The sequence below is a fragment of the Acomys minous genome (genome assembly GCF_964271855.1).
Source record: "Acomys minous genome assembly, chromosome: 1".
Taxonomy (NCBI): Eukaryota; Metazoa; Chordata; class Mammalia; order Rodentia; family Muridae; genus Acomys; species Acomys minous.
The window spans coordinates 41,723,360-41,739,192 of record NC_140483.1 but is presented as its reverse complement, the minus strand read 5'-3'; the positions used below and the strand labels follow the sequence as shown (position 1 = coordinate 41,739,192).

Sequence of the window (15,833 nt, the reverse complement as noted above, 5' to 3'; positions counted from 1 at the left end):
CTTTCTAAAAAAGAAGCCAAATTGAAATAACAAGCTTCATATTAAAAAGCCCAAAGTATAATCTTAAATACTGTATCACTTTATGTAGGCATTCCGATATCATGTTTGGGACTCAAAGAAAGAAAATAGCCACTACATACATGAAGTTATATGCAAGACATGTGCGGCACTTAGCAGTCCCATAGGTAGTAGTTAACATGCTAGATGTATTTGAGTGATAATGTCTCATTTCATCTTTTCAATTCACCTGAAAAGTAAATGGCATTTATATCTATAAAATAAGGAAAGTTAAGGAGACAACCCATTGTCTCTCAAGTGCCTGTCCTCTTAAATCACTATATTAATTCTGGAGAAAGTTTCCATCCATAACGTGTTTCCTTCTAAACCTCATAATGAAAACTGCAATCATCTCTGTAATTGTGGTTTGTTGTAGAGATAACACAACGAGTAACCTTGGCCTCCTGTGAGCAGGTCAGCCTAATCACGCCACACTTACTGCTCTAGGATGCAGGGAAGGATGCGATGGAGAAGATGGACACGTGAAGGGACAAGAAGAAGCAAAATGGTGCCGACTTCAATATGAAATGATTTGCCAACTGCTAGCAATGGTCAAAGTCACAAAGAACAGACAGCTTGTTTCTGTTTCTGCTAACTGCTCATTTAGATTAATTGCTGGGATCAAAACTGAGAAGGTTCTAGAAGTCAAAGACTAGCTACACTTAAAAGAGTGAAGCATAGATAGAAGGTGTTTGCTGGAAAGTTTCTAGATACAGATATTATAGCTAAGCCTAACTGTCAGCTTAACTGGATTTTCAATCACTTGGGTATGTCTTTGAGGATGTTTCCAGAGAGGTTTAACAGAGGAGGTAAGATCCACCCTGAGTACACATGGCACTGTGGGCTGGGGTCCCAGGCTGAATAGAAAAGGACAAAGCAATCTGAACACCAGTACTGGTCTGTTACTACTTCCTAGCCACTCACGTATTTTGTAATGTGAAAAGTCTCTGACACATCATCATGGGGCACCAAGTGATATCTCTAGCCCTTCTCTAGTGCACTGCTGGACAGTAGAGAGAATCTAGAAAATGCAGAAGCAGAAAAGATTAAGAAGAAAACAGTCAGTAAGCAAAGAAATATGTATGCAATCCTCAGACTTTCTAGAACTTTGAAGTGGGTCTAAGAGATCACAATGTTATTGCTTGGAAAAGTTACCAAGACTCCCTGGGTAGTGGGAGAACACAGAAAGGAATGCTTTGTAAACGTAAATTGTCTCAGTGGGAATCGGGACAGAGTGGAAGGTGCTAGGAATTGAATTTTACCCTTATTGTGTTTCTTAAAAACAAGAATTTTGTATCTAATGACCATTTCCAACATCATTAATATATTTGAAAGTCTTCCAGAAGAATCAGAGACCCCCTCCACCCAACAGTTCCAGCCTTATTTCCAAGGTATTTATCTTAATAATAACAGAGATCAGTTAAAGCAACACCCTGGACATCTTGCACCACCCTAGACAGAGCCTATAGTAATCTTTGTGCCAGTTCCAGCATTCTATATTAAAATTTCAGGGTATATTTAGCAAGAATGAATACTGTTCAACAGACAGCCAAGGGCAAGGGACCAGAATCATAACCAGTCCCAGGAGGGAAAAAAATTTAGTTTCCATGAAACAAAATATCAAGTGCTCAGGGCCATAATTTTCACTTAAAAGCTTAAGATAATAGAACTAAATAGTTTGTAAAAAGAGATTCATTTTCTTCACTCATGACATGGCAAAAAAAAATCATACTGTAACATACAGAAAAGAAAATATAATTTAATGGCATTCCATGCTTTATAAGTTTAAAGAGATGTAAATATTTAATTATCTGTTAAAACTAAGCTGCCACATTCTTTTCCATGAAAAACAGGTTTTGTTTAATTTCTAGTTTTACCACACTGTGTAAAGAGTTCTTTGTTTTGCATTATTTTCTAAAGAAATGTGAAATAGCTGAAGTGAGAACCAAGCTTCCTGAGAACACAGATACTGTTGCCATGAGCACATTGCATCCTCCCGTGGTGATTGGCATTCTTTTGTAGTTAGTACTTTAGCTCAAACACTGTGGAGTAACTTTTAGTGGATCTTTGAAGCTATAACAAATGCATAATCTGCTACCTTTGCTGTCATCAATATCTCTAGATTATTTTTTAGGGCCAAACTCTACGTTCTGGTCTCCAGATGTTAATAATTAGGAATCTGATGGCACGATGGCTGAGTACTGACGAGAAAATGGCAATAGATGACACAAATTAGTGAGGTCTACAGTGTCTGGCCTCTGATACTGCGGTCAAGGCTCCGCCCCTTTCAAGTTCTGCAGCCCTGATCACATGGTTCAGCTTTTGTTAGCTTCAGGCTTTTACGTTTGTAGTAGACATAATCTTAGCATCTCCCCTAGGGGAGTGTGTGGGGTAGGGTTGGGGTGAGAGTGACATGTAGGAGTTCTCAACCTGTGGATTGGGACCATCAAAAAACACGTATTTCTGAGGCACCACTCTGTAGCAAAATTACAGTTATGAAGTAGCAACAAAAATAACTTTATGCCTGGGGGTCTTGACCACACAAGGAACTGTATTAATCCTTTAACAAGGGACGCAGCAGAAGAAAGGTTGAGAACCACTGGCTCAGTGGAATAATTCGTACAACACTCAGCACGCTGGAAGGCCCCAGAAATTGCTAGCCACTGTTATAAAGTTGGTCATTTGAAACGCCCATACTAGATTTGCCAGACATTTATACCAAACTGTTTCACAGTTGATCAACAGAAAAAAAAATAATAACACAGTGTTGGAAAAATAACGTGGTCAATGGACATGAAAGCTTACAGCCTACATCCAGAGTTAGTCTGCCGGTTGCCCTTCCAGCATCATTGATGGCTACACAGGTATAGTCGCCGGCATCCAGATCTTGTGTTTCCTGGATCTTCAGAAGTCCCATGAGAGAGTCAATACTGAGGAACGTTGAGGGTCTCAACTCAAGATCTCCTAAGCCAAAACAAGGGGAAGAACATTAAGTGCTAAATAAGGCGCATGATTTACCCTGCCACTGAAACAATTTTAAAACTTCTGAATAAGAAGGATTGCAATGTTTCAAATTCCAGTTGTGTCTTGCACAACATAGATGCTTTACTTTCAGTGGTCTAAAAACTGGTCCCGCAATGAACTGTATATAGCTGCTTCTTTCTTCTGTCTGTATGCAAAGCGTGAGAGCTCTTAGAAGCTACATGGAAGGCTGGGGCAGGCTGGAAACCAAAACAGTGGCTTTGCTTAGTAAAAAGGGAGTTAGGAAGGTGAGGGGTAAGGAGAGGTTTCTACTATCTTTGGGGCATGGGGCATTTCAGTGGCCCTGGGAGTGCTTGAGATACCACAGGTATCCATTTAGTGAGTGACCAGGCTCTTGTTTGAATGATGTCAGTTACAGTTTGTTTTGTGGCAAGTCAAAACTGGCTGAGACATTTATGTGAGTGGCTGGAGAAGAGGGCTGGTTTGAAAGGAGATGGGGAAGCTTGCTAAGAAAATAGAAAGAGTAGTTAGCTTATATTAATCTTTTGTGTTACCTTGGCAAATATCTCATTCATTAAAAATTTGGATTTGGAGTGATAGGGAACTCTGTGCAAGGTCAGGGTGGGGGGAAAAAAGGTTAGTTACACATGGAGTGCCTCTACATGCTGTGAGCTCCAACAGAGGCTCTGATCCTCCTTCAACACCTCCAAAGGTCAGAAGGAAGATTTTGTATGCATCTCCCATGCTTTCCTCCTGAACAGTCTCCTCATCAAAAAATGAAATTGACTACAATGACCAGAAGATTTAAAAAAGGAAATAGCACGGGATATGTAATGTCATTTAAAGCCTCTTTTTTTCATTTGTTATATAAAGAATGACAAAAAGTATGTGAGGACTGTAAAATCCCCCCAGAAGTTTGACAGCCCTTGCTCTTAGGGTTTAAATAACGTTCCCAAAATCTGAAAGTTACTTTCTAAAATGCCACACATCAATCTTGTTGTACCCTGCAAATGAGGATCATATATGAAATAAATTCCTTGCTTCAAATAGGCAAAAAAAACCAAGCAAACAAATAAAACAAAAACAAACAAACAAACAAACAAACAAAAAACCAAAAGACCTGAGAGCTAGTAGCTCTCTGAGAGAGTGTTGCGAATGGCGCCAACCAATGAGATTTAGCAACATGTAGACAATTCTCTTTTGTTTATCTAATTTTCTGAAGAGAGGATGTCAGAGGATCTCTAAATTTGAAAACAACAAAATTCCACTAAGTAAGCAACTGCCAATGCCCCCAACATAGTATTCTCCAGTATTCCAATATTTCCAACCCTCAGGGCAACCTTACACTTGCTACTACATACTCCACTCACAAATGAGAGAAGCAATAAAAGCTTTGTCTAAGTGCCTTTGGGAGAGTTTAATAAACAGAAGCAGATGATGTTGACATAACTTTCTTCCTACCACAGGAGGTTGCAGGGTGACCTCACCGCTCTTCAAGCCTAGAATGTTTGAAGTAAGAGGCATCTAGAGTTTTGTGATTTACTTCTGACTTTTAGCTCTCCCGTGTATGTCAGATGATACCATCTGTGTCAGAAGATGAACTTAAGACCTTTTGCTGGTAGCTTTTGTTCCAAGGGAAAAGGTGGAAGCAACGGTAGTCATGACACAAAGCAGGAACTGGAAAGCGTGAGTTCAATCAAGGTTGTACTTTGATCACATTTTGATAGTTTTCCTTTTTCTCGATTTCTAGTGAAGATTACTTATCAAATTTCTGAGAAGCCAGAGAAGTAAAGAGCTTCTCAGATGGAGCTGGGATGTGGATTATTTAGCCTTAATATTAAAAACAACTAGGTGACCATTATACTTGGTAAGATAATAAACTTTCTAGAGCTGTTTTAGGATTTAATAATCATTACTACTGAGGAAGGTCCGCACACTCCACCATCTAAATTCAGTTCTCGACTCTGTGGATTTGAAGTTGAACACTAGAGCTTTTCACACAGTTGATGGTAATTAACTTGCTGTTAGAAACATTTGTCTCAATGGCCCTCATGTGCTGGGGATGCTTTAATCTCAGCACTTGGGGGAGGGTAGAGGCAGGCAGATCTCTGTGAGTTCAAGGCCATCTTTGTCTACAGAGAGAATTTCAGGACAGCCAAGGCTACACAGAGAAACCCTGTCTCAAAAGACAAAACAAACAAAAAACAACAACAACAACAACAAAAAACCTTAGGAACCCAGGGAATTGTTATTTGTATAATTTATGTTTATTTGTATTTAATATATCGGGAATCAAATTGGGAAGTTTAAAAACATAAACATAACTTATTTTATTTAAAACTCATGACATGTTTTTGCATAATAATTATATTTTATAAAACTAATATTTTTCCAAGCAAGAAAAATTTTGTAAGAAGAGTGGCATTGTTTTACATTATTGTAAATTTCCATAGGGTCTAATAGAAGGCAGCTGAGGGCTCATACTTGCTTCTGCCTTGTCTTTATTGGAAACCATACATCATGTAGCCTCCAGGAACTCCACTACACACTCGGAAGACAATGAAAGTAAAAAGCCAAATAACATCTCAGTGTTATTATGAAAATAATTTGGAGCATGTGGATCCCTTCAAAGAATAGTAAGGAACCCCCAGAGATTTCAAACTACATTTAAGAACCATCAATCTCAATAAATAAATCCAATTTTATATTTTACCACAAACATCCTCTTCATAAGATTTTAATGGTATCCTTGATTTTTTTTTCCCTTAAAACTACTTTATACTGTTCATGTCTAGCAACAAAAGGCCCATACTCTCAGAGACACTTTGCCACATGGGATTTCTTCTCGTCAATGGTCGGAATGATATACCTATATTAACATAACTTTATTCAAACAGAATTGTCCAAGAAAAAGTCATTCTGAGGTTAAGGCAGGAACTCTTATCTACTCCTTCTTTCTCCTCCCATCTCCCTTCCTCTCCTCTCCCCTCCCCTCCCCTCCTCTCCTCTCCTCTCCTCTCCCCTCCCCTCCCCTCCTCTCCCCTCCTCTCCCCTCCCCTCCTCTCCCCTCCCCTCCTCTCTTCTCCTCTCCTTTCCTGTCCTCTCTCCTTTCCTGTCCTCTCCTCTCCTCACTTCTGTATTCATGGTTTCCATGAGGTCCAATTTTCTGACCTCCATATCGCCTTGTTCCCAGAATGCAAGTCCCCACCTGCCTCCAACTCACTCATATTAGTGCCAGTACACAGGAGGGAGGCATTGGCTTCTGGTTTTCTCTGGATGATGCTGACTGCTTGCACATTAACCTGCCTGCCTGTGACTGTCAGGTGTGTGAGGTTAATAAGCATTGGCTTGTATCTAACAGTATGATGTCCCGGTGTCTCATGCCCATGTGGATTGGAATCCATTGGGATATTATCAGTGGAACTCGATTAACTGCAATAGTTATGGTGGAGAGGAGAGACATGTGAATTCCAGAATGTTCCACATGGTGGCTGCACGGTTCCCTACCTCCTCCTCAGCTGTTTGTGGGACAGAGATTGACAAGAGGATTAAGCTTTTCAGATAAGTAGACTAGTTTGTGAACAAGACTTTGCAGGTGATGTATACAAGGATTCACTCACCCATAACTTTCTGAAGTGTTACTGTCATCACTACCAAGTCACATTTTTTAAAAAATGACTTTATGCCTACTTAACCACTATCTGAATTTGAAGTTGTATGTTTATTTAACTGGAAATTCAAAGGTTTAGGTATTTCCAATAAGTAAAATTAGCTTATAATCACTAAAATAAACCTCATTAAGGAACAAAACCAGAATTTAAAAAATATTCTTGTCAAGGACAACACTCAAACTAACAACCTTTGAGCATAGAAAAGCATAGAAGTGGCATTATTTCCTATTTTCTCTTGACTTTTGATTTTGCATTATTAAAAATTTTTTTATATAAAGCCTTTTTTACCTCTTGTTCCCTAAGTCTGAACCCAAGGTGAATTCATAATTTTGTGATTATGACATCAATCCCAGTTGCTATAGGAACATCTATGATTTAACAAACAGAGTCATAACAGCAGTGCTTTGTGCTATTTAGCATTTTTCATCTGGAGATTAAAAAGTATTTTGCAAACAGCATCTCAATAATCCTAGCAACCTCCCATTTAGAATGTCCACAGCATTTTCTTCATTTTTATCTTCAAGAGCTGAGAGGAAAGTAGAAGGGGGCGGGGGAGGAGGGGGCGGGGGAGGGTTGTACACAAATGCAGATTACTGTCATTTGCGCATGGACCAAGCTTCACTAAGATGCAATAGAGCATTGCTGTGTCTTCCTTATAAAATCAGGGATATAGTCCATACACTAAAATGTAGATATCAGTTCTATAACTGATGGGAGGGACTATATTGAAGCTGACCAAGACACATGCTTGCCTGTCAGTTTCCTGTGAGCCTCCGTGTGTTATCTGCAGTTGAGCAGTTTACAGAAGGCATCCTTGAGGATGTAGCGTTTTAATAGAACACTTATCTCTAAGAAAAGTGAACTAAAACCAGGAGAGCTATTTTAAACATCAACTGAATATTCTTGGACAGTTTTCTACAGGAAACAGTCCTAAACTAACAAAGAGAACGTTCAGCTGGGTTAGCGAGGCAGACTTCTCCCGCTTTGATTTCACGGTCCTGTAATCCGTACCAGATGTCAAATCCTGAAATTCAGAGTCCAGAATTTTGAACTATTGTCTCCAGTGAGAGCATAAACACATTTTATAGGCCTGCTAAGTCACACACCAAAACAAATTTTTAACAAATATTTTTTTAAAGAAAAAGGAAAACAAACAAATTGAACCAAACATGAACATACTTAAGAAATGTACCTTTGAACCACTTGACTTGAGGTGGGGGAACCCCAGAGGTCTTACATTCCATTACTGTTGTATCCCCAAGGGCCACCAAGAGCTCACTCTGAACTACCATCAACTTTGGGGCTTCTGCAAAACACAAAGATACAAACAGTCAATATCTAAAAAAAAAAAAAAATGCCACGTGCACTTTTTTTATGCTTGCTGAATGCATCAAAACATTACACCCTTAATATGTCCCCATTTATGTTTATAGGCAGAAAATCTCTCTCATCCTGCATATGTGTACAGATGCATATGATAAAAAGATGAATGCTGAGGCCAAAACAAGGATATTAGGCAAATGTAATGACAAGAGTATAAAATAATTACTAGGAAACAAAGGTATAAAGTGTAGGCAACTAGTTACAAGCTCTTGATGAAAAGGTGGTCTATTAGGAGAATGGGCATGGAGAAACAAATGCATTAGGTAGCTACAGCACTAAAAATGGAAGGGAGGGGTGAGCAAAATAAAAATGGAATTGAGAGAGAATAGTGTTCAGATCATCAGCTAAATTAGGACTTGAGGCTAACACAATTACAAATGATTTAAATCATACTTTCTATGTTGTAATCTGTAATTAATTGTCTTACATTTTCCCCCTCTGCTTTCCAGCGCCATGCTACATATGGGTGCCCATTCCTATAATGATTTATTCCCTTCTGTTTATGGTACAGTGTTTTTCTTGGTGCTTTTTGCTTTACCCCCCTGGCGTTAGCTCAAGCACACACGTTCTCTACCTAAATGATTCGAAACCTTCCTAACTTCAACTAAGGTTGTTTTAAACAACGTCAAAGATCACGTCACTCCCCTGCTAGAACCCTCCAAGAGTCCCTGCTGCCCTCAAAGCCCATACACTTTCCCTTTCTAGCTTCGCCCGCAGTGCACTTGCTGCCCTATCACTGGCTTGAGACCTCCACTTGGGAGCCCAATACACAGCGCTCTTTCGTTCATTCTCCTGCCTTAGCTTTCCCCCAAACTCTCCTTTGCCAGGGTGGCTTCTCGAATCCCACTCATTCTTCCAGGGTTAACTTAAATCCTATCTCCTTTGGGAAGCCTTTGACATTCTTCAGTTTGAAGTCATCTTACTGCTGCTGACACTTGCCCCACCCCGACCCCATAGCACTGGTCTGTGCTTTGTTTTATAGCTTCATGCATCCACTCCCATTATATGAGCCTTTTTAAAAAAAAAAAAATTGACTACTGTGGCATAGATTCTGATTGTTTTTGTTTTAACACTCAGTCTCTGGCAGAACATTTGCCATGCTCAGGGTGCTATACAGCAAAGAAATGTGCTGAATATCTTGGCTTCTCTGTGAATAATAGAAAATTTACTTTTGCGGTGCAGAATTCTGTTTTCATCACATCCTCGTCCCTGGTTACCTCTCCATCTCATGCTTTCCATGAACATTTTTAATCTAGTGATTTCAGACTCTGAGCCCACCTTCCCTTAAACAATTCCTCTCCGTGTGCCTGTCTTGCAATCACTTTTTCCAAGCTCTTACAACATGACCACTTTCATCCCTTCATCACCTTATATGGGTCAACTCATTATCTATGTTTATTGTGGGTTTTCTACACTGCTCACCTCAACACTAACAGTTTTAATGTGCTGCCATACTTGGAGTCAAGCTGGAGTGGATGAAAAGTCATATTTTTTCCAGATATATTACTCACAGTTTGCAACCTGACACTGGGGCACATCATGATATTTCAGCCAATATTAAGAAGTTCAAATTAAATACAGAAAACCTTTCAAATAACAACGTTATATACATCTTAATAAATTTGCTTTAAGTTTGGAATAGAAAATCATAGATAAAACATGAAAATAATATGATAACAATTTTGATTATATGTAGATAAGTATAAAATGGAAGGTGAGGTGAGAAAAGACATAAACATTTTTAGCTTGAATTTGAAATATTAACCATGGTAGGGCATAACTCTATGGACAGCCTAGAAGTCTTTCACAAAGAAATTTCCTTGATTTCTGATGACAAATATGTTTCCTCACTTGTGAACAATATTAGCTTTAATCAACATGTGAAATTAATTATACATCACAACACTGGGTACAATTTTTCTCTAGCAATAGTGATCAGGAAATATCTTTCCATTCCTACAAGAATATTCATGCTATGTCCATTGCCTTGTAAGCTGGTAATACTTGCCAATGTATCTAAGAATGGACGTTTGCTTATCTGTTCCAGCTGCATTGCTTGCTAGGCAACTGTAGGTCCCTGCGTCTTTGGGAACTGCATTCTTGATGAATAAAGAGCCTTCTGAGGTCATCCTGTATCTTTAGATTAAAAAAACAAAGTAAAATGACAAATATTGCAATTGTAATAGTGTAGTTTAGTACCAAGACACTGTAGTACCCTCCTCAAATATCTTAGAATTATAGCTTTGTGTTCACTTCAGACATCATAAAGAACATCATACTATAAGGAAATATGTAATAATAATATAAGAAGAAGAAAAAATAAGGATAAAAAGAAGTGATACTGTCATGCTTTTGTGCTCAGTTGCTCTGATAAAATACCTTGACAAAAAGCAACATGGGGAGAAAGGAATTATTTGTCTTCTGCTTGTGGGTTATGATTCATCATCATGGGGAAGAAAAGGTAGGAACCTGAAGTAGCATTCCTCATCACATCCACAGCCAAAAGCAGAGAGAGTGAATACATGAATGCCTCTTGCTTAACTTGTTTATTCGCTCTTAGACAGCTCAGCGCCCAGCCCATGACATGATGAAATGGGTCTTCCCATTTCAACTAACCCAGTTATGAAGAACCTCCCAGAGGTCTACCCATAGGCCAACCAGATTTAGACAGTCCCTCAATGAGATTCTTCTTGGCTGATTCTAGACTGTGTTAGGTTGGCAAAATGATCACAGATATAATGTATCCAGAACAGGCTGTATACTAGAGACTGCTGTAGGGGCCCTCTGTTTGTTTACTTTTTCAATCTTCCCAATAAGCTAATGACTCAGATAATATAAGTATCTTTTTACAGATGTGTGACAAGGTCACACCACTTGCTCAAAATCAGAGATACTAAATGGAAGTACTAGACTCCTCACACAGGTAGTCTTGGTTCCCATGGTGAACTGCTTATCACCATGAAAATCTGAGAGAAGCAACACCTTATGTCACACGCAGAATCTGTGATGATTTTGAGAATAGAACTGAGTTCAGCTTGTTGGAGCAAATCTAAGGCTCCCTCTCATTCCAACCAGGAGTGATGGAAGCCTGATGGCCAGAAGTCTTGGTGCTTCTGATCCATGTATCTACTACTTCCTGAGCCTAAAAAACTCTCTAGGAAGTAGACAGTAGCATAGAAGCCTCCTTAGTGTGTTATAGCAACAGTGGAGGCAGTTTTCAAGAACATCTGCAGCCTGTGATAGAACTTCTTTTGTGTCCTTCCCCTCAAGTTTTCTCTCTCTTCCTCTTCCCCCACTGAATTCATGGCAATGCCTGACATAGGTGGGTTATAACTATATTCCCCAGATAAGTTTATCCCCAGATAAAGTTTATAAACCCATTTCAGTTTCAAGTTAAATCATTACTAGTCATGGAGTCATGTTTACAACTCAAAAGATGGGAGGACATTTGATCTTAACTATTGAAATTAAGGATTAATAACCTCAGACTTTTTAAAGTTGCCATTTGCATTTTGTCATTTTCTAGCCTGTTTAGAAAGTAGAAAGCCATAAATCTTTCAGGTTTTAGCACTAAGGGTCAGGTCTGATTCACTTGCTCCCAAAATTCCATCAACCTTTCTGATTCAATAAAAACAAAGAAGATGATACAAACCCAGTACCTGTGTGAACCCATGATAAGCATCTCATTAACGGTCCAGACAATCTTTGGCTTGGGATAACCTGCTGCAGAACACATGATGGAGACCTCAGATCCTCCTGTGAAAGACTGATTCTTGGGCATCACAGTGACTTTGGGTTTTTCTGTAAATGGAATGAAAGTTTGATGGTGAGATTCCCACTTACTTTGGCACGAGGTGATGTGTGTGCTTGATCAGAAGTTGCTTAGGCTTTCACTATCTACACTTTATTATTTGGAGGAGACCCCCACCACACCCGAAGCACAGGTCTAGTACTATCAGCAAAAGGGTAGGACCAAAAGAAATGAAGGTCAGAGAAGCCAACTTCCCTTGCAAAGCAAATGAACTTAATCCTCATGTCAAGTTTCTGTATCCACTGCTTACCATGGGCTGTGTTGCTACCTTTCCACCCCTCTGGGCTCTAGTTTTTGTTTGCTACTCTAAGACATCCCATTAGACTTAAGCAAAATCCTCAAGTGGAGCCATCAACTCTTCTCAAGCAGCGAAAGGAGATTTGGAGACACAATATATTCTCGTTATGCTGTTTGCTTTGCTTGAACGCATCTTCCTCTTTCGATCTATTGATTATATTTCTATTAAGGTCAGAGACCATATCTTTCAAAGTATGCATCTTACATTATCTTTGATAGAATCTAACATTGTCTAGTCTGAAATGGGTTGGATCAAAAAGATACTTAACACAGTTGATGTAATGAAAACCATTCTTTAATCATAATAACTGCCAGTCCCTCTTAAGACTTAGGTGTAGAGGTGATGTGACTCACACATGCAGACCCACAGGACCTCAATATAACAAGAAATGGCAATGACTCAAATTAGCTAATGTTTTCCATTTGTATGGACAGAAAAACACTTTTGAAGATGAAACTTGAAGCCTGCAATTAACTGTCAAAACATAACTGGGATGTTGACACAGCTCCTCCTCTGTCACCTTTTTTACATCTGTATGTTAGGCGGGAAAATTCACCTCCACAGAAGGTGCTACCAAAGAAATAGGAAATATTTCACTTGGGAAATAAATCCTCCAGTTGATGGAGTAAGAGGAAACAAACTCTTCTTTGATGTGTTTGAAATGGGAAGATTCCCATCAGTTCTAAGAGAATCAAATTGATTCAGTTGGGGTTTGCTTCTGCTGTGCTAACTTCAATCAATTCATGAACTGAATGGCTTACTGTCTTCTCATTCTATTTCATTGGCTTTTTTGTTTTTTACTCTAAGTGAAGTTGAGTGATTCAATTAACAGCCTATACGTGAATATGCTTATGGCATTATCACTCTACTGCAGGCTCATGGGCAAATTGTGGCTTACTTTCACTAAGAGAAATTAGTCTCCGGAAGCCCTGCTCACTTGAGGGAGGTAGCACTGACGCTGCTACACCAGCAGAGGACCTAATTAGTGCTTAATTGCCAGCAGCTCACAATCGCCCTTCTCCTTTTTCTTTTCCTTGTTTACACTGCAGTTTTTGAATTAGGATCTGGCCTTTGAAGTCAATGTTTGAAGGCTTTTTCCGGCCTCTGGACTTGGTGATCGTCTCATTATTCCACAGATTCTTCTCAGTGACCATAGAGCTAAAGAAATGCAGGAGGTCAAGGGCAGACTGGCCACAGCCAGTAAGTTCACATTGTGATTCCATCTGGACTCCATCAATTTAGAAAGGCTGAGGGACTGCACATGGTACAGGGGTGTCGTTGACAAGCTTCAGGGGAGGAGAACAGAAAGAGGAGCAATTCCTTTTCCTTTCTTTCTTCCTTCCTTTTTTCTTTCTTTCTCTTCTTTTTTTTTTTCTTCAATTTATTGGATACTCACATTTACTCAGTCCTACCTTACTAAAATAAAGTATTTCTCAGGGCTAGCTCAGTTAACATGGGGCTGCTGCAAAGCTTCAGGCCGCTCTCAAGATTTTTGTCTAAACTTGGTGCCTTGCAATGAAGTCTGCCAGGATCGGCCTGGCATGTATCCCAGCAAGAATCCCACTGGTAGGCTCTGTGGTTCAGATATCAAAGTAAAAATAAATGTCAGTTACTCAAACCAGGATGCAGAGAGTGAAGAGGTTATTGAGAAAATAAAGCCTGGATGTAGGGTGCTGCCCGGGGTCATGAAATCAATCTGTGTGTAACATACAGATGGGATGACTTCATCCTGCAAGAGGTGAGAAATTTACCATTGCCCTGGGAAGACTATTCTTGCCCATGATAAGAAAATCAGAAAGGGCATGAGCAAACACAGGGAGGCAAACCTGGCTGCCTGTCAAGTAACAATTGAATAAAGATGGTCAAAATGAGTCAGCCTGTAATTAGGTTAATAAGGACATAATACTTCTTGCTCTAATGGTTTTAATTGTTAATTTTTAATCCACATGGAAAGAATTCCCATTTTGGTAAAGTGGGGGAGTTGGGGCAAAAGTATAACGAAGAAGAATCATAACATATTCTTCAGTTCAATGACCTTATTTACCTGCAAACAAATCAAATCCATGCCTCCTTTTAATGGGAAAAACATATTAAAGTTGAATTTAGAAGCCAAAGCCTAGTTTTAGGTCCTGAGCTAAGTGTTTTGTTTGTTTCTGTTTGAGGTTTGTATTATAATTTCACAGCCCTCGCCAACTTTCCTACCACCAGGTCACCTGTCAGTACTGTCATCAACCATGGTGGCAGTAGCACACGCTTAGCCCGACCCATGAGAACATGAAGAGGTGGGAAAAGGAAACACTGATAATTCATGTCTACGTTATAACAAAACCAAGTTATACATTAAAAAGAATAATTTCTCACCAGATTAAAAATAATTAAATATACACACGTTTGATGCATTGATGCAGTTTTTTGAGTCTTGGGTACCTTTATGAACTATTAAAATGGACTATAAATGCTCATGAAAAGAACATCGTCTCACCTACTAAGGTCAGCAAATTAAAAACAAATCTCACCACCCCTTGGAAATTACCAGGATCATCCTTGCACAAGGAGGTGTCTGTCCTAACTGCTGCAAATGGTTTGTTGTTCTTGAGTCTCTGGTTGGGAAATTTCAAAGACCACACCTAAAGGCTTTCTCTTCATTGAGATTTAATCATCGGTGACAAATTAATCAGATAACACTAATGCTTTTCACCTAAGCACACTATTCACAATATTTACCACTATGGGCATATGTAGAGTACTTTGGAAAACTTCTGTATGTTTTTATTTCGTTTCATTCAACATTCATTTATTAAGAGCTTACAGTGTTTCAAGCACTTTGTACTGTCAAAAAAACTCACAAATATAAACACATTATTTTGTTTTTAGGCTGCATTTCTTTCTAGTCAATTTACTGAAGTAGAAAGGCAGGCTCAATTTTGTGGGTATTGGATGCTAGACTTACTTTACAGATGAAAAACTAAAGCTCAGAATACTTTAATAATTTCCCCCAAAGACTTTGAAAGGCAGAGCTAGGAGTAAACTTTGTTCTTGCTGATTCATGATGTCTATATTTTAATAGATATAATAACATTACCTTCTGCAGAAGGTTATGCCAGGACAGCTGCATTTGTATATACGAAACAGAGCAACTCCTGGTACCTAGTAGATGCTAGCTAATTGTGGCCTTAAATGGTTTTTAATATATTTTATTAATTTATTCATATTACATCTCAATGGTTATCCTATCCCTTGTATCCTCCCATTCCTCCCTCCCTCCCATTTTCCCCTTATTCCCCTCCCCTATGACTGTGCCTGAGGGGGATTACCTCCTCCTCCTGTATATGCTCATAGGGTACCAAGTCTCTTCTTGGTAGCCTGCTATTCCTCCTCTGAGTATGTGGGCTTAAATGTTAATCTTCTGTTATCTGGCAGAGTATAACAAAATAAGTAATGCAGAATTTTAAATAACCCTGTGCCTGTATACTACGGCATGATATCCATTATCCTAATATTCTATTTTGATTATCCAGCTACCTGTAAGTAATGCTTATTACTTCTTAGAAAACATAAGATTGAGTCTAGATACTTAAATTTTATTATTGTTTTAAGCGTTTTTCTGGTTTTTTGTTTGGTTGTTTGGTTG

At 39.0% G+C, this 15,833-nt stretch overlaps 1 protein-coding gene across 3 annotated transcripts in view; it reads right to left on the bottom strand.

Annotated features, from left to right (window-relative positions):
- HMCN1 (hemicentin 1) overlaps positions 1 to 15,833 on the bottom strand; it is a 494,329-nt gene that overhangs the window by 207,000 nt on the left and 271,496 nt on the right. For all 3 annotated transcript variants that reach the window (XM_084782016.1, XM_084782014.1, XM_084782015.1), the window contains exons 12-15: positions 11,753 to 11,894; positions 10,102 to 10,229; positions 7,903 to 8,016; positions 2,863 to 3,021 (exon numbers count right to left, since the gene is read on the bottom strand). In XM_084782016.1, coding sequence (XP_084638142.1) covers positions 2,863 to 3,021; positions 7,903 to 8,016; positions 10,102 to 10,229; positions 11,753 to 11,894 — 543 coding nt within the window. The remainder of the gene's footprint in view (positions 1 to 2,862; positions 3,022 to 7,902; positions 8,017 to 10,101; positions 10,230 to 11,752; positions 11,895 to 15,833) is intronic.